The sequence below is a fragment of the Ochlerotatus camptorhynchus genome, unplaced genomic scaffold (genome assembly GCF_037179485.1).
Source record: "Ochlerotatus camptorhynchus isolate MF236.1 unplaced genomic scaffold, CSIRO-AGI_Acam_v1.1 ptg000023l, whole genome shotgun sequence".
NCBI lineage: Eukaryota > Metazoa > Arthropoda > Insecta > Diptera > Culicidae > Ochlerotatus > Ochlerotatus camptorhynchus.
Window position 1 is genome coordinate 1,415,635 of NW_027040515.1, and position 23,344 is coordinate 1,438,978.

The 23,344-nt window shown below is 43.6% G+C and overlaps 2 protein-coding genes across 3 annotated transcripts in view; one reads left to right on the forward strand and one right to left on the reverse strand.

Moving 5' to 3' along the window:
- Window positions 1-23,344, reverse strand: part of Rpp25 (ribonuclease P protein subunit Rpp25) — a 489,635-nt gene that overhangs the window by 147,667 nt on the left and 318,624 nt on the right. The gene's annotated exons all lie outside the window — the stretch shown is intronic.
- LOC135706351 (zinc finger protein 883-like) lies at window positions 10,483-12,706 on the forward strand. Of its 2 annotated transcripts, XM_065227971.1 has the most exons (3): window positions 10,483-10,636; window positions 10,732-11,525; window positions 11,585-12,706. In XM_065227971.1, exons 2-3 carry the CDS (start codon window positions 10,744-10,746, stop codon window positions 12,528-12,530), a joined length of 1,728 nt encoding a protein of 575 aa, XP_065084043.1. In that variant the 5' UTR covers window positions 10,483-10,636; window positions 10,732-10,743; the 3' UTR covers window positions 12,531-12,706. The 2 variants fall into 2 exon arrangements, with proteins under 2 accessions (XP_065084043.1, XP_065084048.1); XM_065227976.1 differs by lacking the exon at window positions 10,483-10,636 and having other exon boundaries at window positions 10,720-11,525.

Sequence of the window (23,344 nt, forward strand, 5' to 3'; positions counted from 1 at the left end):
TTTTAAAAAAATTCTAAGTTTGATTTTTGCACTCCGACACTCGGTCAACTTTACACACAAAGAAAAATTGTTGCTAAAATTAAAAAAAAAAAACATTGGTACAATTGAACGTTGCATTGGTTCTTTTTGGTAGAAAGCGGTTAGCTTTCAAAACGAAAGTCAGCTAACTGTCAATTCATTCCTAGTTGAACACTCAGTCGGTTAACAACGTCCCGGTCTCAGTCGCGCGGCATCTAGTTTTTTTCGGTGTTTTTTTCCGCCCGAGCGGTTTTTTCACCCCCCCATTGGGTGCCCCAAGTGACCAGTGTGCAACAGAGGAAGTGGAATTCCATGGGCCGAGCCCCTTGGAGTTGCCATCCAGCTTTAGTTCACCCCGGTAATCCATCCGGTCGTCAAGCCATCATCGTGCCGACCCACCAACACCAATCATCACCACCAGCAGCAGCAAACGGACCATCTAGCTGCAACGGCTGATAGGTTGTTTACAACCGGCATAAGTATTAGACAATACATTTTGCAAGTCCATTGCCTCCCTATTGTAGTTTAATTTTGCCTCGTGGCGCGTGACTCTGTCTCTCACCCCTGGTAGGGGAGTATGGGTCATAGTGAGACAACTTTTTGCAAGTAGATATAAGTTTTTTTTTTGTTTCGATTTTTTTTTCTTTTTGATTTGTTCGTACGTCGGGCAAAAAATTTAATTACTAGTAATTAAAATTAATTAATTAGTGAAGGTTTTAAATTTTTTTGTTCCTTCTTAAGTGGTTGCGCACCGCTTTTGCGCAACACTTATGGCATCTTCCGATGCCTACGTTACGCGAACCAGATACTATGAACCGTCTTCGAAAGGACCATGGGTTGTCTTTTTTCGGCCCAAAAATAAACCTTTGAAAACTCTCGACATAACGAGAGATTTGCTGCGTAAGTATCCGGGAATCTTGGTACACAAAGAAAGATTCAACAAACTGCGTGTAGAAGCACCGACTTATGATGTGGCAAATAAAATTGCTGATCACGAGTTGTTTAGTGTTGAGTACAACCACAAACGAAGTGACAGACGACTAACTGGCGAAGAAATCCATTTAAATAATGTGGTTCACTGTAATAAAATTTTCTTGGAAGCTTGTGCCATCATCCACCAGATGGGCTCGATTTTTTGTTTTGATTTGAACAAATTTGATTTTGTGTACAAAGATTCTTTGACAGTGTGCAAAGAGTGTATCATTTTGTCATTTTTTTTATCCATTTCAGTGTTGAGTAGAGTGAAAGAGATAGAACCAAAACATTCTTATACAGTTGGTGAAAATGCTAGTACAATCCAGTAGTAGTGTTGCCATGTGGCACAGTCCAGTAGTAGTGGTGTTGCCTTGTGGTACACTGAAAAATTGCAATAGCAGGTTAGTCACCAAAGTTTTCGAGCCGCTCCGTCTGTCACTTCGTTTGTGGTACAACATCTACATCCCTTCTCGAGATGTGGAGATAGAAGGCGTGGTCTCCGACGCGAGTCTGACTGTCGAGGACTTGAAACATGCCTCGGGAACTTTTAAAAACTCGACATTCGCTACCGCGCTAGTGAAGATACTGGATGTAAGGCAACTGCATTCAGCATCTTTGCTAGACGGTAAAAAAGTTTATCAACATTCAGACTCGTTCCGGGTGACTTTCGCAGGTTCAGTTCTCCCAAACTTTGTTAAAATTGATGGTGCTTTTTTTCCAGTGCGGCTGTTTGTACAGAGGGTATATAATTGTACCAACTGCAAAAGGCTGGGACACTCGGCCAGCCATTGCGGCAACAAAACTCGTTGTGGCAAATGTGGTGAAAACCACAAAGAGGATTCTTGCCACAAAGAATCAGTAAAATGCGCTTACTGTGGCGAGAATCCTCACCCCTTGCAGGAGTGCCCGATGTACAAGCAGCACTCCGATAAAGTGCAGCGTTCAATCTCTGGACGCTCCAAGCAGACTTATGCGCAAATGTTGAAGGCTGCATCAGCCGTCCAAGATGCAAACCAATTTTCGATTTTGTCAGCTGAAGAATCGGACTCTGACTCATCGGATGAAGGTGATTCTACGGTGGTACACGCACCTTCAAAAATGGACGGATCCTCAAAAAGAAAATGCCCCTCCCCGAAAGTGCGCCGTAAGAAAACTAAAATCACCTCCAGAAGATTGCCAAATTCCCAGGGTAATGGGGATGAAAAAACAAAACCGAAGGCTCCTGCTGATCCAATCCCTGGATGCAGCAAGAATTTTCCGCCATTGCCCAACAAAGATAAAAAAAATAAAAAAGCTGCTCCTCAAACTTCTCAAAAGAAATCCAAGTCCGAACGAGGTTTGCTAGCTTTTTCGGACATTGTGGAATTCATATTAAACATGTTCAACATACAAGACCCTCTAAGAAGCTTAGTTTCTGCCTTGCTTCCAACGTTAGAATCATATCTTAAGCAATTGACTGTTTCATGGCCCCTCCTTGCATCAATCATATCTTTCGATGGATAATTCGTCGAACGAGGTTGAAGATATGATCACTGTGCTACAGTGGAACTGCCGTAGTCTAGTGCCTAAACTAGACTCGTTCAAATTTTTACTTCACAATTCTGATTGTGATATATTTGCTCTCTGTGAAACATGGCTTTCTTCCGATAAAGAACTCAACTTCCACGATTTTAACATTATTCGCCTGGATAGAGACGATTCTTATGGAGGAGTACTTTTAGGGATCAAAAAGTGCTACCCTTTCTACAAAATTTCCCTTCCTGCTCTATCAGGCGTCGAAATCGTCGCTTGCCAAATAAATGTGAAGAACAAAGATCTTTGCATAGCTTCAGTATACGTTCCACCAAGAACCTCCATTAGCCGTACCCTAATAAAAAATAACCATAAACGAACGATAACCCAAATCATTGAACTATTTCACAAATGGTTTGGATGATACCCAGAACACGTCGTTAAGCAAATTAACCATACAATTTTTATTAGGGTAGTCAACTCTGGAATCTAGTTTCGATTCTTCCATCCCCAGTATTAATTCTGGGTGATATGAACTCCCATGGTACTGGGTGGGGCGATCTATATGACGACAATAGAGCGGCTATTTTTTACGATTTATGTGACGATTTCAATTTGACTATTTTGAACACTGGTGAAGCGACACGTATAGCAAAACCTCCGGCTCGAGAAAGCCGACTCGACCTATCTTTGTGTTCAAGATCGCTATCATTGGATTGTCAGTGGAAGGTTATCAATGATCCCCATGGTAGCGATCATTTGCCAATCATCATTTCAATAAAGTGTGGCCCTCACTCTGCAGAACCATCTCGGGTTCCATTTGATCTTACAAGGAACATCGACTGGCAGAAATATGCAACGGCGGTGACAATCGGTGTCGAATCAATAGATGCGCTTCCACCATTGGAAGAATATCGATTCCTAGCCGATTTGATTTACAAAAGCTCACTGGAAGCTCAAAAAAGAAAAGTTCCAAGTGCACCCTTTAAAAGGAGACCAGCCACACCTGGTTGGGACGAAGAATGCACAAAATTGTATGTAGAAAAATCTGATGCTTTCAAAGCTTTTCGTAGACACAAAACCTCCACTTACTTCGAGGAATATTCAAAGCTTGAGACAAAGCTGAAACAATTAATCAAAGCAAAAAAACGCGGTTATTGGCGCAATTTCGTCGAGGGACTCTCACGAGAAACCTCAATGAACACCTTGTGGAGGGTGGCTCGCAACATGCGTAACCGCTCATCTTTCAATGAGAGTGAAGAATACTCCAACCGATGGATATTCGATTTCGCTAAAAAGGTCTGTCCGGACTCAGTTCCAGCACAAAATATTCTTCGAGAAGCGTCTCCTAGCGGCGGCTCTCTGGATAGACCATTCTCAATGCTGGATTTCTCTATGGCTCTTCTTTCATCGAACAACTCCTCACCGGGAAGCGATATGATTAAATTCAATCTTCTGAAAAATCTCCCAGATATCGCTAAAAGACGCTTGCTAGATTTATTCAATTCCTTGCTAGAAAACAACATTGTACCGCCTGAATGGAGACAGGTCAAAGTAATAGCCATTAAAAAACCTGGCAAATCAGCGTCTGACCATAACTCATACCGTCCGATTGCTATGCTTTCGTGCATTAGGAAATTGTTGGAGAAAATGATCCTTCGGAGACTCGATCACTGGGTCGAATCAAATAACTTGCTATCAAATACACAGTTTGGGTTCCGCAAGAGCAAAGGAACAAACGATTGTCTAGCGCTGCTTTCCACAGATATTCAACTGGCCTTTGCGCACAAGGAGCAATTGGCTTCAGTATTCTTGGACATTAAGGGGGCTTTTGATTCAGTTTCCATTGAAATTCTGTCAGACAATCTGCACAGATGTGGACTTTCTGGAATTTTAAATAATTTCTTGTACAATTTGTTGTCAGAAAAGCAAATGAACTTTTCTCTTGGACAACTGACAACTTCCAGAATTAGTTACATGGGCCTGCCCCAAGGCTCATGTCTCAGCCCTCTTCTTTATAACTTTTATGTCAAAGATATCGACAACTGTTTGGCAGCACAATGCACGCTAAGACAACTTGCAGATGACGGTGTGGTTTCCGTAAGAGGTCCACATGCCGTGGACTTGCAAGGACCATTGCAAAATTCCTTAGATAACTTGTCTTCTTGGGCTATGAATCTAGGGATCGAATTCTCGCCGCAGAAAACTGAACTGGTAGTGTTTACTCGAAAGCGGTACCCAGCCCAAATGCAGCTTAATCTTTTGGGCAGAAACATTACCCAATCATTGTCTTTCAAGTACCTTGGGGTCTGGTTTGATTCAAAGTGCACTTGGAATGCCCATATTACGTATTTGAAGCAAAAATGTCAGCAGAGGATCAACTTTCTCCGTTCAATTTGCGGCACATGGTGGGGTGCTCATCCGGGAGACCTCATAACGCTTTATAAAACAACTATTCTCTCTGTTCTAGAGTACGGCTCTTTCTGCTTTCTCTCGGCAAGAAAAAGTCACCTAATAAAATTGGAACGAATTCAATATCGTTGTCTGCGTATTGCTCTAGGCTGTATGCACTCAACGCATAACATGAGTCTCGAGGTTCTGGCAGGAGTAACACCCCTCCAGAACCGTTTCTGGGAGCTCTCTCTCAGAATACTAATCAAATGCGGAGTGACGAACACACTTATAATTGCTAATTTTGAAGAAATTCTTGGGCTGAACACACAATCTCGATTTATGAGAATCTACCACCATTACATATCATCAGATATGTGTCTTCCTTGTTATACTCCAGACCGTGTTCACTTCACCAATCGCAGTTCCTCAATTGAATATGATCTGACCATGAAACAAGCAACTCATGGGATTCCCGATCAACTTCGACCTATTATTATCCCACGTATTTTTACTGAAAAGTACCAACAAGTCAATTGCATGAAAAGATATTTTACAGACGGGTCCCGTCTCAATGGATCCACTGGCTTCGGTGTCTTCAATGAAAACTCTAGCGCCTTCCGCAAACTTCAGGAACCTTGTTCCGTTTTTGTTGCTGAGCTGGCAGCAATCAACTTCGCATTGGGGATGATTTCCAACATGCCCGCAGACCATTACTTCATCTTCACGGATAGTCTCAGTTCGATTGAGGCTATTCGGTCGATGAAACAAGGTAGGCACTCATCTTATTTCCTTTCAAAGGTAAGGGAGCAGATGTGTGTGCTGGTCGAAAGATCATATATGATTACCTTTGTATGGGTCCCCTCACATTGCTCAATCCCAGGCAATGAGAAGGCGGACTCTCTCGCAAAGGTGGGCGCGCAGGAAGGCGAATTGTATGACAGGCAAATTTCACACGATGAATTTTACCATTTAGTGCGTCAGAGTACCTTTTCGAGTTGGCAAACCGATTGGGACACTGGAAATCTTGGACGGTGGTTACATTCAATTATTCCTAATGTTTCTTCGAGAGCGTGGTTTAAAGGCTTGGGCTTAAGTCGTGACTTCATTCGCGTGATGAGTAGACTTATGTCCAACCACTACTCGCTAGATGCTCATCTCAATAGAATAAACCTCGTGGACAGCAACATCTGTCGGTGTGGAAACGGTTACGATGACATCGAACACGCAGTTTGGCAATGTACGGATAATGACGCCGCCAGAGAGCGACTTTTGAATACCCTCGAGGCCCAAGGAAGACAACCCTATGTTCCTATCAGAGACGTGTTGGCAACCCGTGATCTCTGCTATATGCAGTCCGTTTATGTTTTTCTTCAAATGTCTAGTATAAGAATTTAATTCCTTTTGTCTTTTGTCTCTCTTTATTAGTTTTTGTTTGTCTTGTCCCCCCGTCTCGATGAGTCTCATCGTCGCCCACTGGTCACCCACCATAGCCGGTCGAACTCCGGACGAAGCTAGAACAGCACTACCGTTCATACTGGCGACAACGCTCTGATGAGACAACGAAACCCTACCCCAAGCTCCTCCCCTGATCCTATCCTTCGAAAATGTACCCTTCTAACCTCGAGTAAGCCGCGAGTAATCGGCCCAACTCCTACTAGACATAGAATTAAGTGAATTTTGTTACACACAGTGAACAATGAATTATCGGCTCCGTAAAGCTAACGCGATTGAGCCTTCCAAATAAACGAACTAGATAAAAAAAAAAAAACTGTCAATTCAAAAGTTGCTCGCATGCTACTTTTAGAAGTTGAAACTTTCAAAACGAATTGTAGCAACAATCAATACGAAACTATCGATTTGAAATTGGCTCACTACTTGACTAGCCTATTGGTCCCAAGCAAATCGATTAACATACCCCATTCTAGTCGAAATTCTAGTACTACACTATGTTTGTTTTGATTTGCTATGAAAGTTTGACAGATAAAATGGGGGGTTTTTGAATTTTCCTATGTTTCGAGTGGTGCATCGATTAGCTTGGGACCGAAGATAGTACCAGAGCTGAGCCAAAAAGTTGAGCACGTTTATTCGGGACCTAATAGTCTTAAAGTTACCTCTATGCTATTACTGACTACCATTACCATTCAAATTCTTAAATCATAAGTAAAAAGGTTCTAATATCACAGACAAACAGACGTAACTCTTTGAAAAAGTTTTTCTTGAAAACATAGTATCTCAAAACATAGGACCTCAGTAGCGACATCTTTCAGGCTTCTCGCGGAAAACAAGCTTGCTCGCTAACTCGCAAACAATATTGCATAAAAGTTCTATAGAATGTATAGAAACGTCAAAGTGATCCGATGCCAGCGCTGCGGCGAGTAGTTCGTGGAACTGATAATGTTCAAATCAACCGTTAAATGCGTGAACGAAGATACACAATGAAGAGTTACGTCTGTTTGTCTGTGCTTATATAGTTCTCTTTCCGAAAATGTATGGAGAAAACAGTTATTTTGAATGGTAAAGGTTCTTAACAACCTATTATTTGTAAGGTTCGCTTCCAAAAAACCACAAACGAAGTGACAGACGGAGCGGCTCGAAAACTTTGGTGACTAACCTGCTATTGCAATTTTTCAGTGTACCACATGGCAACACCACTACTACTGGATTGTACAACATGGCAACACTTACTACTAGATTGAACTAGCATTTTCACCAAATGTACTAGAATGTTTTGGTTCTATCTCTTTCACTCTACTCAAAACTGAAATGCATAAAAAAATGACAAAATGATACGCACTCTTTGCACACTGTCAAAGAATCATTGTACACAAAATCAACTTTGCTCAAATCAAAACAAAAAAACTAACCCATCTGGTGGATGATGGCACAAGCTTCCAAGAAAATTCTATTACAGTGAACCACATTATTTAAATGGATTTCTTCGCCAGTTAGTCGTCTGTCACTTCGTTTGTGCAAAAAACCATAATACATAAAGTCTAGGGGCATCCCACTCTAAACTTTGTATTTCTATCGATATACCTATAGATACCTGGGAATATTTATAAATACTTAAGAAGTATCTAGTGATGGTTTGTTTGCTCGGTTGCTATAGCCTATTAACAAATTTCATTTGTTTGTTTATCTGATTTTGTGTACATTTAACATTTATTATATTGTTACTGAACGGTAACAGTTTTTTGTTGCGTATAATTGTGAGACGATAGGAAACAGTATTCAGTATGCTCAGAAAGTTAACGGTCAATTTGTAGTTGATAGCCATCTATACGTTTCGTGACGGGTGGCGATTGGACTCCCATAATGAAGAGGGCCACGATGGAACAGCAGATAGAGCAAAACGCATAACGAAAGGAGTTGCTGGGTGGTGGCTGAGCTATGATGAAGAGGAGAGAAGGTCAGTGAGTCTGGAGCTCTGCAAGAGAATGGATCTGGTGAAATTTTGATGGGGTTCAGAGACGTGAGGCACGTTGTTAAAGTGCATTTTTGGAAGGTAGTGTGTGAAGAGCCTATATACTGTGCCTTTCGGAGACTGAGATTTCAACCTCTGGGACAGCTAACGTCCGTGGTCTCCCAGGATCTGGGATCAGTCCACACTACAGCCGCCGATAGCAACGAGGGTCGGTAGCTTGACATAGACAGCGGTCGGTTTCTCCATTGCAGCAGCGTAAGTGTTTCACCTCCCGCCAGCCATTGGATTAATAAAACCATTCAATTTAAGCCTAAATTAACCCTATTTGTCAAGCTTCTAATAATTCCGAAAACTCTCCCTCTCGCCAACGGCCGGAGACTCGGGAGCAAAAGAGACCTTTGATGCCCACCCCAACAACTGCCGACTGGCTTAGACCAGCAGTCAGGGATGGACGGCGCAGAAGCTCCCGGTGTCAAACAGTTGTGAGTTTCAATATTAATCCTGATATTAATAGAATTAACTACACGCCACTGACCGTATCGTACGTGACTCGTTGATCCAGTTCCAGGAGGAAGCTATACTGATGGCCATTGGAACCATTCGACTATTGCTCGTTTAAATGTATCGTTCAAAATACAGATCATTCAAAATACGGAGGTTTTAATCGAGGTTTTCACCCACTAGGATCTTGATCCTGTGATAATGACTACGGACATTTAAGCTGATGGGAGCTGGTATCGGAACTTGTGGCATCCGGAGAGCCGAGTCTCATAGCTTCCGTAGCATTATGGACCGCAGAAATGAACAACATTCCCCCCATACGATGTCTTCTACTTGAAGCTCATAAAGGTCGCCAAGTTAGACAAGTTCAAATAGAAAAAACAGTTCAGAATAAAATTCAGAACGGTCATTAAAATTGACTATCATAACATTCAATTCACCTGATATTTTTCTTACAGACGCTTACCTTGAACATTCCCATGTGTGCACAGCTTTCGTTTGAAGAAAATCTATTATTTCACCTTAAAGAAACCAATAGAGTTGGAACCTGAGTTGGAACCATTGAGTTGGAACCTGCATTAAGTACTCCTCGCAAAAATTAGAGAAAATGCATTGCTTGTCACACATTTGTAAGCACCCCCCCCCCCTCCCCTAAGAGTGTGACGTACTTAATGGATGCTCCCTTAGAGGCTTGAACTAACTTCTAGTGGATAGTTACAATGATTTTACATCACAGATTATAAAAAATGTGGCGATATTGGGGGCATACTCATTAAATGGGTTAACGAGCTGAACGATAACCTTACAAAAATGCTTCATTTTCCATTTTATCGTTAAAAAAACCATATTGTTATTTTCAAATTATTTTTATTTATAGATTCGGTGGTTCGGTAAAGTATGATTAGTCTGCTAAATGTTTAGTAGTCTTGAGAATAAACAGTTTCATTGTGGTCAGCTTTTATTTCATAATACATACAGTCAACAACAACAGACAAAAATGATCAGATCACGCGACTAAAATTATCGAACTGATGGAGCAAAAAACAACAAACACAGCACTGGCAACTGGTCATAAAACAAACGTTACTACGATGAAAATAAAACCTAGAAATAAAATACTTAAAAATACTTAGCGATACTTACGAGAAATTTAAAAATATTTAATGAGTGGGATGCTCCTAGCATAAAGTTAAAACTTTTACACTCAAACGTTCATGTAAAGTTCCATAACCATTTCAGTTAAGGTTTAGCAGGGAATACAAACAATTTTTAACCATTTTCGGTAAGGTCAAGCAATGGTTCTCATTTATGCGGGAGCGCTATTGATGAATTGATCGTTGTTGGTTGATTATTAACACCAAGAAATGAGCAAAATATTGTGATGCTCTCAATTCTCGTCTCAATTATTTTTATAACCGTTATTCAGATCGAAGAAAAAAGTCCGTCCATCTCTCACTCTGAGCATTTCCACTTACTACCAATGGAACAGTGCCATCTGCGTGAAAAATAGCCTTGACTTAATGAATCCTTTTCAAAACTGGTTACCCTATTGTTAGTCCGACAGCAGCCGCCCGCCGTTTGACAGCTTTGACAGCAAGGCTTGTCAGTCAAATCAGTAGCTCTTTTTCTTGTATTCCATGGAGTGCAGAATAAGAACAATAGCAGCAGAAAAACAAAAGTTTTCAAAATTTAGGAAAAAATCATTAAAATAATTAGTTTTAAGCAATAGTTTAGAATTAATACATTCGAAATACATCCTAGATTGTACCGTATCTAGTTGGGTGAAAAAGGGCCAGCCGCAATCGTAAAAAGGTGTGTATTTGCAGCGTTTGAAATAGGCATGAAAATACATTAATTTCCTGGTATTTTTCGGTGCAATTTGTTAAAATAATATTCCAATTTTTTAGTTTATAGTAGATATGCTCGGGAAATATACTGAATCCCCGGAAGGAGCCCGCAACAGGAGTAATCCGGTAGTCATGTCGATGATGCCGCCACCGCCGCTCTACCCCTCCTCGTCAGCGGCTCCACCTTCCACCTCATCTACGACGCCTCGCAGACCGAATGAGTCAACCGGATCTTCCACCACAACCGTAGTCAACATTGTCACCAGTTCCCCAACGGAGACGGCAGCCATTATTGCTGCTGCCACCGGTGCCCCGGCCAGTCCGGAATCTACCGTCAAACAACTGACTCCACAGTATCAGTGTCAAATTTGCTTGAAGTGCTTCAACAGTGTCGGCACTTTGTCGGTCCACTTGAATACGCACGAGAATTCACCGCAAATCGAGTACCGTAATGCGGTAACCACCTACAACGGTCAGATTGTTACCGGCGCTAGCCCGATCAAGACGGAACCGCAACCGTTCCAGTTGCTGGCATCGCCAAGCTATGCCGGGGGAGTGCAAGGCTTCCAGATGGCAGGCGGCTCCGGACAGGCATGCCAAATCTGCCAGAAAGTATTCAACGCTAGCGACCAGTACCAGAACCACATGAAAATTCACGAGAACGAGTTCCGGAATCGAGCGCTGTACCAGGCGGGAAGCAGTGGGCAACAGTTGCCAGTGACGGTCAAGGAGCCGGAACCATCGGACGAGGGAGATGGAAAACCAATTGATTGTATCGTGTGCCATAAGAAGTTCCAGACTGCTACGCAGCTAGCAGTACATCTCAGGGAACACAGCTCTGAAAAGCCGTATCGGTAAGAAGTGTTGTTTTATGATGATTTAGTGTATGTTCTTCAAAGTATTTTTATTGCAGGTGTTCCGTCTGCGGTAAGGGCTTTATTCAGTCAAACAACTTGTCCACCCACATGAAGGTCCATTCGGGACAGAAGCCGTACAAGTGTGAAATCTGTGGCAAACACTTTAGCCAATCGAACAACCTGAAGACACACGTTAGGACCCACACGAACGAACGTCCATATGCTTGCGCTATTTGCGAGAAGCGTTTCAACCAGAAGAACAATCTAACGACCCATATGCGAACCCATTCGCTCGTCTGTAAGGTTTGTCGAACGCAGTTCCATCATCCAACGGAGCTGGCCAAGCACGTCCGGGTTTGCTATGCAGATCAAAAGCCCAACATATGTACCGTATGTAACAAGGTCTTTATGAACCAGGACGATATGAGCGATCACATGAAGCAGCACAATCAGATTAAGCCCCACAAATGCCAGATCTGCCAGAAAACGTTCACCCAATCGAACAACTTGAAGACCCATATGAAGACACACATCTTCCAGGATCCGTTTAAATGTTCCTTCTGTTCGCGCTCGTTTCCGAACGAGGAAGAATTCAGCCGCCACTCGTTGGTCCATTCGTCGCCGAAGCCGTTCAACTGTCCGTACTGCGGAAAACAATTCATTCAGTCGAACAACCTCAAGACCCACGTCCGAACCCACACCGGCGAGAAACCGTACAAATGTTACATCTGCGACCGTCTGTTCAACCAGAAGAACAACCTCAACACCCACATGCGCATCCACCAGGGTCTCAAACCGTACCAGTGCACCATCTGCGAGAAACGCTTCAACCAGAGCAACAATCTGAATAAGCACATCTACAAGGTGCACTGTCACGAGAAGATGGGACCCGTGGTGGGAACGGTGGCCACGATGACCGGTACGATAGATGGAGCTGTTGTCGTCCCGGCTGCGGCCACCGTTGCCGGGTTGGATGGCTTGGCATCGGGGACGAACAGTTGACTACGATAGATACCGGTGGCGGATGGGTCGTTGATGGACGTGGTGAATCTCCGATGGAACGGCCGCGAAATGCGAATGGTATGCCCCTTTTATTAGTAACTAGTTATACTCGTATATTACTGAAATAATTATGATACCGTAGTCGTGTAAAAAAATATATATGTTATGGGTCTAAAGGCCGGGGAAATTATTTACGAAGGAACTCGACCCAAGTAAAAAACAAAACATTATTTCATCATCACCGGCATCATCAACATTTGAAAATAACCTTATTCTGATTTAGGTATTTATACTGTTAAATAGATAATTGGGACTTATTGCATTACAATGACCAGATTTTGCCAGACCCCCTTTTTGGTCATCTTTTCTAATGTTCTACGAATCCCAAGCGCTTTTTCAGCGGTTTAATTGCACCAAAGTAGGTATCTAAAAATTGCTGGCATGTTCGCAAATTTGTCAGATTACCTGAAGATGACTGCAGATGCTTCGATTAATTGATCGGCAAGTTCTATATGTTTGCCTCTGATGTTCGCTGTTGTTTCTTTGAAAAATCCTGGTACGTTCCCGAAACATGAAAGCCCAAGAAGTTCCTTTATTAACCTTCTTACAAGGAGATACATACCGCTTGGAAAACCTACATTCGATCCGAGGCTCCGTCGGCCTAAATACCAATCGAGGAGATCGGAACAAGTATGTGTGTAACGACGACCACTGGACCACATTGGACGCAACAACCGCCAAAGATACCATGGTTCCATAGAACGCTATTGTATATTATTGGAATCGGTCAGCTGGTTCTGGAGATATAGCCTGAACATATTTCGCTGAATACGGGCCTTAAAAGTAAAAGCGAGATGAAACTAGAAAAACTCAGAGGGAGAGATGGGCGGAGAGAACGTTCTGAGCCAAATGAACTTTCAAAATCTGAGCCAATCGAGAATTTCAATTAGAACTTTTCCGACGATTTCTTATTCTTACTAGAATAAATTTGAGAGTATTGCAATCGAACAGAAATTCAATCACTTTTATTGTTCCGCCTACCGCCGAAAGAGAGGAGAAAAACGTCGACCAATCAGCAACGAGCAAACAGTCAGTGCCGCTCTATAAAAATCCCCGCAGTAGCGTGCTTTAGTTTAAGTTTGAATCCAACCGAGCATCCGTTCGCAGCAGCAGTAGCTTTTACCTTGTATCGAGAAACGAAGAGAAATAAACAGTAGTGTCTAGTGTAGTCGGCAGCATTCGTCATTTCTACTGCATGTCCATTGGTGTCCCGGAGAGCAGCGTCAAAACCCCCAGCTCTTTTCAGAGCTCCTGAGTTTAGAACTTCGATTGATGCTAGCCAACTCCGTTCGCTCCCGCCCAGTACAGTCCACTTCGCCTTGACAAAACCAGTTCAGAAGGAACATTTATGTTTTGTGTGCTTCCCAAATTCAACTAGTTTTTGGAACCAAAAACAATATTCAAACTCTATTGATTGATTGATCTTCGTTGGTTAATAAATGGCACCAAGAAATGTGCAAAATATTGCAATGCAATCAATTATTATTTTGCACGTAAATCGAATTAAAAAATAAAAGTCATTTGAAATGCTAGCTTCTAGCAAGGGTTGCAAGATAATTTAGGAACAAATCCCTGCTGCCGAATTGTATTTTGTTTTCTCCGCCTATATCTCACTCTGAGTATTTCTACCTGAAACGTGCCAAACACATCAGAATCCGAAAACAAGATCAATAGTGTTCACACCGACAAGCCGACATGAAACTTAAATATAACTCTTGATCGAGAATCCTTAACGGCCGATTCAAATGTGCAGCGATCCCATCTGTTAAAACCATAGAATTCTTTTTATCTAGATAAACATAATTTGTCCCTAATAGATTAGACACGAACCAACTCGTGTTCGTGGCCAGGATCAGGGTTGCTTCCACTCACTTGCTATAAAATATGTTTTTTTTTTTTCTTCTCGGAATTATGAAACCATTAGATGTTATATTGGTAATTAGTACTTGTAAGATACAAGAACAGGTCGTGAAGCATGTGTTTGACACATAAACCTGTCAATATTGCTTGTAGTGCGTCACAATCAGCGACTTCACGATTCGTGAGCGCTCACTGTGAGTGAACGCTCGCGAATCATAAGATCGCTGATTGTGGCGCTCTGAAAGCAGAATTGACAGGTTTCATGAGTCAAACACCCACTTTACACTCTCTTCTTGTTACTCGAAGCTGGAAATTTCCTTGATCACCGACAGCACGCTTTCCGACAAGGTTTCGGAACGTCCACTTATTTCGCAACCCTAGGGGAAGTTCTCAAGAACGCCTACGAAAGTGGTCGGCACACCGAGATAGTATCGCTCGACATATCGAAGGCCTTCAACAGAACGTGGACGCCCCTCGTCCTTAAGCAACTAATCGACTGGGGGTCTTAACGGACCCATCGTTGTAACCAGTGGTGTGTCTATCTGTCTAAGATTGTTGAGATTGTCGCGAGTTTAGTGTTTCGATTTAAATGTTATGAATGCCAGGAAAGGATTCAAATATTAGTGCCAACACCGCCCACCACCCACTGGACCGCACGCAACCACTCCACGAAGTTCCGCTACTCACAGCCAGATGCCACTGACAGCAGGATTGGGAGGCCATCGGGAGGTCGTGTAAAAGGGGCCATGATGGGGCGAAATCGGGCTGAAGAAAAATGGATCAACGATCGAGAGCGCAAGGAAATCACCCGCCATCGTTGCTAGCTAATTGCCTGGCAAAAGTCAAAAGTGGTAGTCGAAAACCAAGCTAGAAAAACCCAAATCGAATGTGATATACATCAAAGTGAAAGATTGTTATTCGAGTTAAAGTTAGTAGCCTGCACGAGTCTTGAGGCGCGAAACTCGATCAGTAGTGGAGGAGGAGCCAACCTACTGAAATATCCAGGACCCCGTAGTTTACCGTTTACCGTTATCATTATCTACGGCGCGAACCAGCCGCGTTTACTAGTCCGTGTTCATCGCCATTGTGGATCGGCCTTGAGCGTCGTGGACACGTTATACCGTTCGCGAACGACTCGGCAAACGGTACCGTGGGAGCACCCGTAGGAGAAGAGGAGAGTGAAGGGTTAAGAGGTGAATCGACTGGGCAACCCACAGTCGAAACCGAGGGACGAAGAACAGAAGCAAAGGAAAGGAGAAAGTGAAGGTGAAGGTGTAGCGGAACGGAGGAGAAGGGGGCCCCCATCGACAACGGAAGACGAAGGAAGAACTACTGAAGGCTAAGGTAGGAGATAACCGATAAGAAAGTGGGAAAGTTAGGGAAATAAACGAGACCTGTGTGTGTGTGAAGAGTATTTGAGTGTATTTGAGTGTTTCCTTGGCCGCGATAGTCACACGTGTATGCCGACCCTGAGGCAGTGTAGAGGGGGGTCTCATTAATGCTGGGCAGGGAGTACCCCATCTGTTACATCGTTCACTTCATCCCCCTAATAAACGGCTACCATTCACTAACGATATCATAGATGGTGCTACCATGCTATATAAAGTTGGGATGATATCCCGAATTGGTGGTTAGGCGCTTCTTATGGTTATTATTTATGCGGGTCAGAACTTCTTGTCCAACCGCTCATTCCGAGTCGCAGTCGGCAACACCAAATCCCGGCTTTTCCCCGAGGAAACGGATGTCCCACAAGGATCGGTTATCGCCGTTACCCTGTTCCTCGTGGCGAAGAACGGAGTCTTCCGTCAACTACCGAAGAACATATATGTGTTCGTCTACGCCGACGACATTCTCATCGTCACCACCGGACCCACGCCAGTACGTACAAGGATGAGAGCCCAAGCGGCAGTCTCCGCCGTCGCCAGGTGGCCCGGAAAAAAATAACCATACAATTACCATAAAATAAAATATAGTTACAACGCCCGAAATCTATTGTCAACAATCTATCTTATTTTACGTATATTGTACAAGAAATTTTAACATATAGTTATTACAATAGATGTACAATACGTCCCATATTGTAAGGATTTTCAACAATAGAACAACATTACAATTTACGGTAAATGGCTCAAGTTTGTTCGGGAAAAATTGATTTTTCGTATGGTTAAGATACATACAGATATACTTACCGTGATCATTAAGGCGGTTCCCCCAGGGTGAGGCCCTTCCATTGCACTTCGGTTGGGTTGACCCCTGCGATTATCCCTCATGTGGATTGGGCTACAAAATGGTGAGTGACAATCTGGAAGGAGCGATATACCTAGCTCCGGTCCTCACAAGTTCCTACCTCACGCCTCCACGAGTCATATGATCACAAAAGACTGCTAGCTGAAACATGGACACAGCTGGTTGGCGTAGCCTGGGCAATGTTGTCAATCCGACAATAGCAGCAGAGTGAGGAGGTGCGACGCGAACACTGGCGCGGTAATCATAGCACGGTGATAGAGGAAATGCTTCGCCAACCCGAGCGTCTGTTCACCATGGAGGTGCGGCTCAAACAGCGTCTGAGTGGCATCCAGCGGCTGAATAAGAAATGCTCTTCCCCGGAAGCTACACCTAAGATGGCAGCCCCATCACGGCGGATAGGAGACCTTAGGCCAACCACCTACTGTCTCTGAAACCTTTACAATTGTTACAGAAACCAACAGAGAAAGACATCGAACTGATATAACGGCAACGACTTTTAGCGCAAAACAACGGACACGAATTGAATCATGGAATGTATTGATGTTAGCCCAGCAGGGTAAACTGGCACAACTCGCCAACGAGGCGCGACGCATGAAGCTAGAAATCCTGGGACTGAGTGAAGTTCGTTGGCCAAACTTTGGAGAACACAAACTGCCGTCGGAACAGGTACTACTATACTCTGGTATTCGAGGTGAAAACGCTCCCCGCCATCGTGGAGTTGGTCTCCTACTTAGCGTCCAGGCAAGAGCTGCGCTCATCAAGTGGGAGCCTGTTAATGAGAGGATAATCGTTGCCAGATTTAGAACACGGCTTCGTAACCTTACCATAATCCAATGTTATGCGCCAACCGATGCTGCCGAGCAACAGGACAAGGAGAATTTTTACAGTCAACTGAATGCCGTCGTGGATAAGGTTCCAAAGGGTGACATCAAGATCTACACTGGCGACTTCAATGCGAAGATCGGCTCCGACAACACGGACTATGAGCGTGTCATGGGACGCCATGGTCTCGGCGAAATGAGCGAGAACGGTGAGCTGTTTGCAGAATTTTGTGGCAATAACGACATGGTGATCGGGGGCTCGCTCTTTCCCCATCGGCCAGTGCACAAAGTCACGTGGGTTTCCCGTGATGGACATACCGAAAATCAGATCGACCACATCTGCATCAGCCGAAAATGGAGACGGAGCCTTCTTGATGTTCGGAATAAACGCAGCGCCGACATCGCGTCTGACCATCACCTTCTAATCGGTGAAATCGGCCTACGCATGGCGCGGATCCAGCGACGGGAGGAGAGACTCGGGCGGCGGTTCAACACACGCCGACTTGAAGATCCAGCGGTAAAAAGGGCTTTTGTTGAAGAACTTGAGACTCGAGCTGCGGACCTTCCAGAAGGTGGCAGCGTAGAAGAACAATGGACGGCCATCAAGAATGCCTTTATAGAAACAAGCGAGAACAACTTGGGTGAGCTGCGCACCCAGAGGAAAAAGTGGATCACAGATGAAACCTGGCGGAAGATTGAGGAGCGTAGAGAAGCAAAAGCCGCGATAGAGCGGGCGAGAACCAGAGGAGCCAAGAACGAAGCCCGTCAACGGTACTCAGCTCTAGAGAAGGAAGTCAAGCGCTTTTGCAGACGGGACACCAACTATTCTGTAATATCCGGGACACCGCGACTTTTCCGGCCGACTGGATGCAGTGCATCTTAGTGAAGGTCCCAAAGAAGGGGGATCTGACTGTGGGCGACAATTGGCGACCCAACAAACAATTTGAGTTGATCAACAGCTGAATAAGCTATTTTTAAGCTGAAGAAGCTTGTTTTTGCCTGAATAAGCTCTTATTCAACATGCAATGTTTGTTGGGGAGGCATCATGTTACTGTGTATTGTTCTCAAAGTTCTATGCAAAGTTATCCTGAATCGGATACAGGAGAAGATCGACGCGACGGCAGCAGGCAGGATTCCGTGCCGGAAGATCTTGTGTGGACCATATTGTCACGCTCCGCATCATCCTGGAGCAGGTCAATGAATTCCAAGAGTCCCTTTATTTGGTATTCATTGACTACGAAAAAGCTTTCGACCGTCTCAATCACGAGAATCTGTGGGGCGCCCTGAGACGCAAGGGAGTCCCGGATAAAATCGTCAACCTCATCGAAGCGCAGTATGAGGCTTTCACGTGCAGAGTTCTGCATAACGGAGCCTTGTCCGACCCTATCCGTGTAGTCGCTGGTGTGAGACAAGGATGTTTACTATCACCGCTACTGTTTCTCATCGTAATCGACGAGATCATGGTAGAGCAATTGACCGTGTACCAAACCGTGGGCTACTTTGGCAGCCTATCACCATGGAGCATCTCAACGACTTCGATTTGGCTGATGATGTTGCTCTACTAGCACAACGGCTCTCTGACATGCAGAGTAAGCTCAACGACCTAACCGAACGCTCCTCTGCGGCGGGTCTCACCATCAACGTCAACAAGACCAAATCGTTGGATATCAACACGGGCAACCCTTCCAACTTTACGGTAGCGGGGCAAGCAGTGGAGAAGGTCGAAAGTTTCCAATATCTTGGCAGCCAAATAGCGTCGGACGGCGGGACCAAGAGCGACGTGCACGAATCAAGAAGGCTAGGGCTGCCTTTGCGAGTTTACGAAACGTATGGAGATCCAACCAGATAAGTCAACGCACCAAAATCCGAATTTTCAACTCGAACGTGAAATCTGTGTTGTTATACGCCAGCGAGACGTGGTGTGTATCAGCGGAGAACACTCAAAAGCTGCAGGTCTTCATCAACCGATGCCTGCGGTATATAATTCGTGTCTGGTGGCCTCACAACTGGATCTCGAATGCCGAGCTCCATCGTCGATGTCATCAGAAGCCGATAGCAACAGAAATTCGAGAGCGAAAGTGGAGGTGGGTCGGCCACACACTTCGACGGGGCGGAAACGAAATCTGCAAGCAAGCGCTGGATTGGAATCCGGCAGGACATCGCAGCAGAGGCAGACCCAGGGGCTCATGGCAGCGGAGCCCCAATTAGGAAATTTAAGCAAGTTGATAGGAATCTGACCTGGGCCCAGGTCAAGGCAAAAGCGAGCAGCCACCCAGGATGGGAGTCATTCACGTTGGCCCTTTGCATCGCTGGTGGTGCACAGGACCCTTAAGTAAGTAAGTAAGTTAAGATACAAAACAACCCCCTTGTTCTATTGTAGATTTCCCCATTTACCATAGATTCTATTGTGAAAATAATCAATTCAGTGCCAACATTTCAAAGGGGCGTAATTGCATTTGTAAACAATGGCTTTAGTCGTCGATTTCTCGCGAATAAAAGCTCACTCATGAAAAATAATTACATCAGCAGGTAGAGGAATGTTTCCTCTATCAGCAAGCAATGTAATTTTGTAGAGGTAAGATTTCATTCGCGAGAAATTTACGGTTAAAGTCATTGTTTACAAAAGCAATTACGCCCCTTTGAAATGTTGGCACTGAATTCTATGGTTATTTTATTGTTGTAGACAGAACGATTTATTGTGAATACAATAAATTCTATTGTATGGTTACAATACATTTCATTGTACCTCTAGTGTACTTTTTTTACGGGAGCCCACTCAGTAGGCTTTGAATTATCAGCCTCTAAAAGCATCAGGTGCCATGTCTGCCCTTCTCGACACAGAATTAGCGGACCACCGATCAAAATCGACGACCAGTCCATTCTTTGGTACAAGCAATGTAAATATTTACCTTATTTGACAAAACCCAGGTAATCATGACAGCAGTAGGTCTCTTTTCTTCATTCAAATTGTTTTCAATAATCAAACGTCATGATTACCTTAGTTTTGTCAAATAAGGAAAATATTTACATTGGTACAAAGAATACCACTGAAGAAGACCGTCCGAGTTCTGGGAGTTCTCGTTGACCTATTCCTCAACTTTGAACAGCATTTCAGTGCAGTCAAGAAAAAATGCCGCAGCCGAGTGAATCTCATCCGGACCATTTCCCGACATAATAGATCGAACAACCGCAGCATCCGTTTCCACGTGGCGAGTGCAATTATCGACAGTCGCCTTCTATACGGGTTGGAGATGACCTGCATCGCAACGGATAAGCTTTTAGCTACGTTAGCACCAGTCTACAACACCTACGTCCGGATTGTCTCTGGCCTGCTGCCATCCACGCCCGCTGATGCTCCATTCATCGACGCAGGCATCCTGCCTTTCAGCTTCCGTATAACCTAGCTATCGCAACCAAAGCCGCTGCTTTCATCTCGAAGACATCCGGAAATCAAGAGATCTTCCTCCTCGAAGAGGAGAACAGACTCCTTCGCACGGCTGCCAACGAAGGTTTCCCCCCCCCCCCATGGAGACAAATGCTGGCAAACACCATTACCGAAAATCGAATGCCGGATTAAGAACAGGCTCAAAGCCGGAGACAATTCCGTGGCCATGAAAAGGACTGTAGCTGAAATGTTAGGAGAAAAATACCCCACGCACACTCACCGATACATGGACGGATCTCGCTCTCGAGTTGATTTAACATCATTTACGATTCAATCTGTAATAACAAATTCATTTTGAAAAGTCTTACGATGTAATCCGATTGAATTTGTGATACAGTACAACGGAAAAATGAGTCATCGCATATAGTTCGGAAATTTGCATTCTATACGATTTAACTTAAACATAATGCGAGGTATGGTGTAGAGGTAAGCGTGACTGCTTTCTCACCCCATTGGAGGTCTGGGTACAATCCCAGCCGAGGTCGGTGGGATTTTTCTGTGGTCACGTCTTCCTTCGGAAGGGAAGTAAAGCCATTGGTCTCGACCCATGTGTTTTGAATGTGAATGAGTGCGATATCCTACGCAGGTGTGGAAGCTGTCTTCCTGCACATTCGATTGCCGTCAATGGATGGCAATCGATGTCCGTCGGATTGGCACTAGATTCAAGGGGAGGAGGTGACTGCCAAATACGAACAATCGTCGCCTCGCATAACTAATTCCAAACGACAACAAGCCATAAGCAACGACGGTTTGTTGATGTTTGGAACCAAATTCACAATATGGAAAATTAATGAGCGTACACACTCGGGATGAACATGATGTGGAATATAGAGTGGAATATTAATGAATAAAAATGATAGCTTTATATGAAGTTATAAAATAAATACTTGAGTAATGAAACACTAAATTTAAGTAAAATCATAGAGGTAACTCTAAGACTAGTAGCATAGAGGTAACTCTAAGACCACTGGGTCCCGAAGAAAATCATTATTATTTTTGGCTCACTCAGTACCAGAACAACGGTCCCAAGCAGTCCCAAGCTATTTCACTCACCCCTGCATGTTCTGCATGAATCCACACACCCCTGATGTTATCTGTCAAACTTTCATAGCGAATCAAAACAAACATAGTGTAGTAATAGAATTTCAACTAGAAAGGGTACGTTAATCGTTTGCTTGGGACCAATAGGCTACTAAAGTGGTGAGCCAATTTAAAATCGTTAGTTTCGTATTGATTGTTGCTAGTAGGTCCCGAAGAAATGTGCTCAACTTTTTGGCTCAGCTCTGGTACTATCTTCGGTCCCAAGCTAATCGATTCACCCCTCGAAACATAGGAAAATCGAATAACCCCTCATTTTATCTGTCAAACTTTCATAGCGAATCAAAACAAACATTGTGTAGTACTAGAATTTTGACTAGAATGGGGTGCGTTAATCGATTTGCTTGGGACCAATAGGCTAGTCAAGTAGTGAGCCAATTTAAAATCGTTAGTTTCGTATTGATTGTTGGTAAAATCTCGTTGGCGTGAAACATCGTGAGGGGAAATCCCGGCACAGCTAGCAGCCAATTGGGGTTGACGGCGACTCTGTAGCTTTTTACACGTATGGAAAATAACGTGAGCAAACGTCAGACTGTGCGTGAAACCTGGTGGCTTTTGTACTATCTCTTTACTCCACCGAAAATTCCCGCAAGATAAATACTGTCACTTTTGACGTAGGACTACGTCTTTGATTTCTATATGGGGGTACACTTTGTGAAAACCGAAAATGGAACATCAAATTAAGAAAGATTTTGAACGTTAATAACTCAGCTGCCCCTGGTCCAATTTCAATAATTTTATCACCAATCGATCAGAAATATGGCTACGCATCGATAACAATGCTTCCGAATGTTGATTTTCAACAAGAAACAAATGAAAAACTGGTAAATGTCCAGCATTGTTCAAAAGCGTCAAATTAACTAACAAATCCACCAATTACCTACATGCATATGCTGCTTCCCCAGCACAGTCGTCAGAGAGAAGTAAGTATACACTGGAAATATATTAAACGTTTTTCTTATTAGATTATACACATAAGATAACGGTTAACATCACTTCATTGATTTTATTCGGTCACCATTAAAAACTATTATCCGCATATAGTTCCCATTAGTCTCACACATAAGCCCAATGTGCGCAGGTTATCAAGTCTATCATGCGCCTTTTATTTTGCAATGGGGTATCCAATGACGTTTATTAATCAAAAGCGCTTTGCAATAATTTAACCATGTTTACACATAATACCAATGTTTATATTGTATACAGTGCTAGTCAGAACAGGAAACTGTACCTAAATTATAGAAAAGTGGAAAAAAAAATGGCAGAATCGTGTGACATTGCTA

Excerpts from the sequence above, each read along its gene's own strand:
- LOC135706351 (XM_065227971.1), top strand. The coding sequence starts at position 10,744 with ATGCTCGGGAAATATACTGAATCCCCGGAAGGAGCCCGCAACAGGAGT. Across the intron at positions 11,526-11,584 it reads AGCTCTGAAAAGCCGTATCG|GTGTTCCGTCTGCGGTAAGG; the intron begins GTAAGAAGTGTT and ends TTTTTATTGCAG.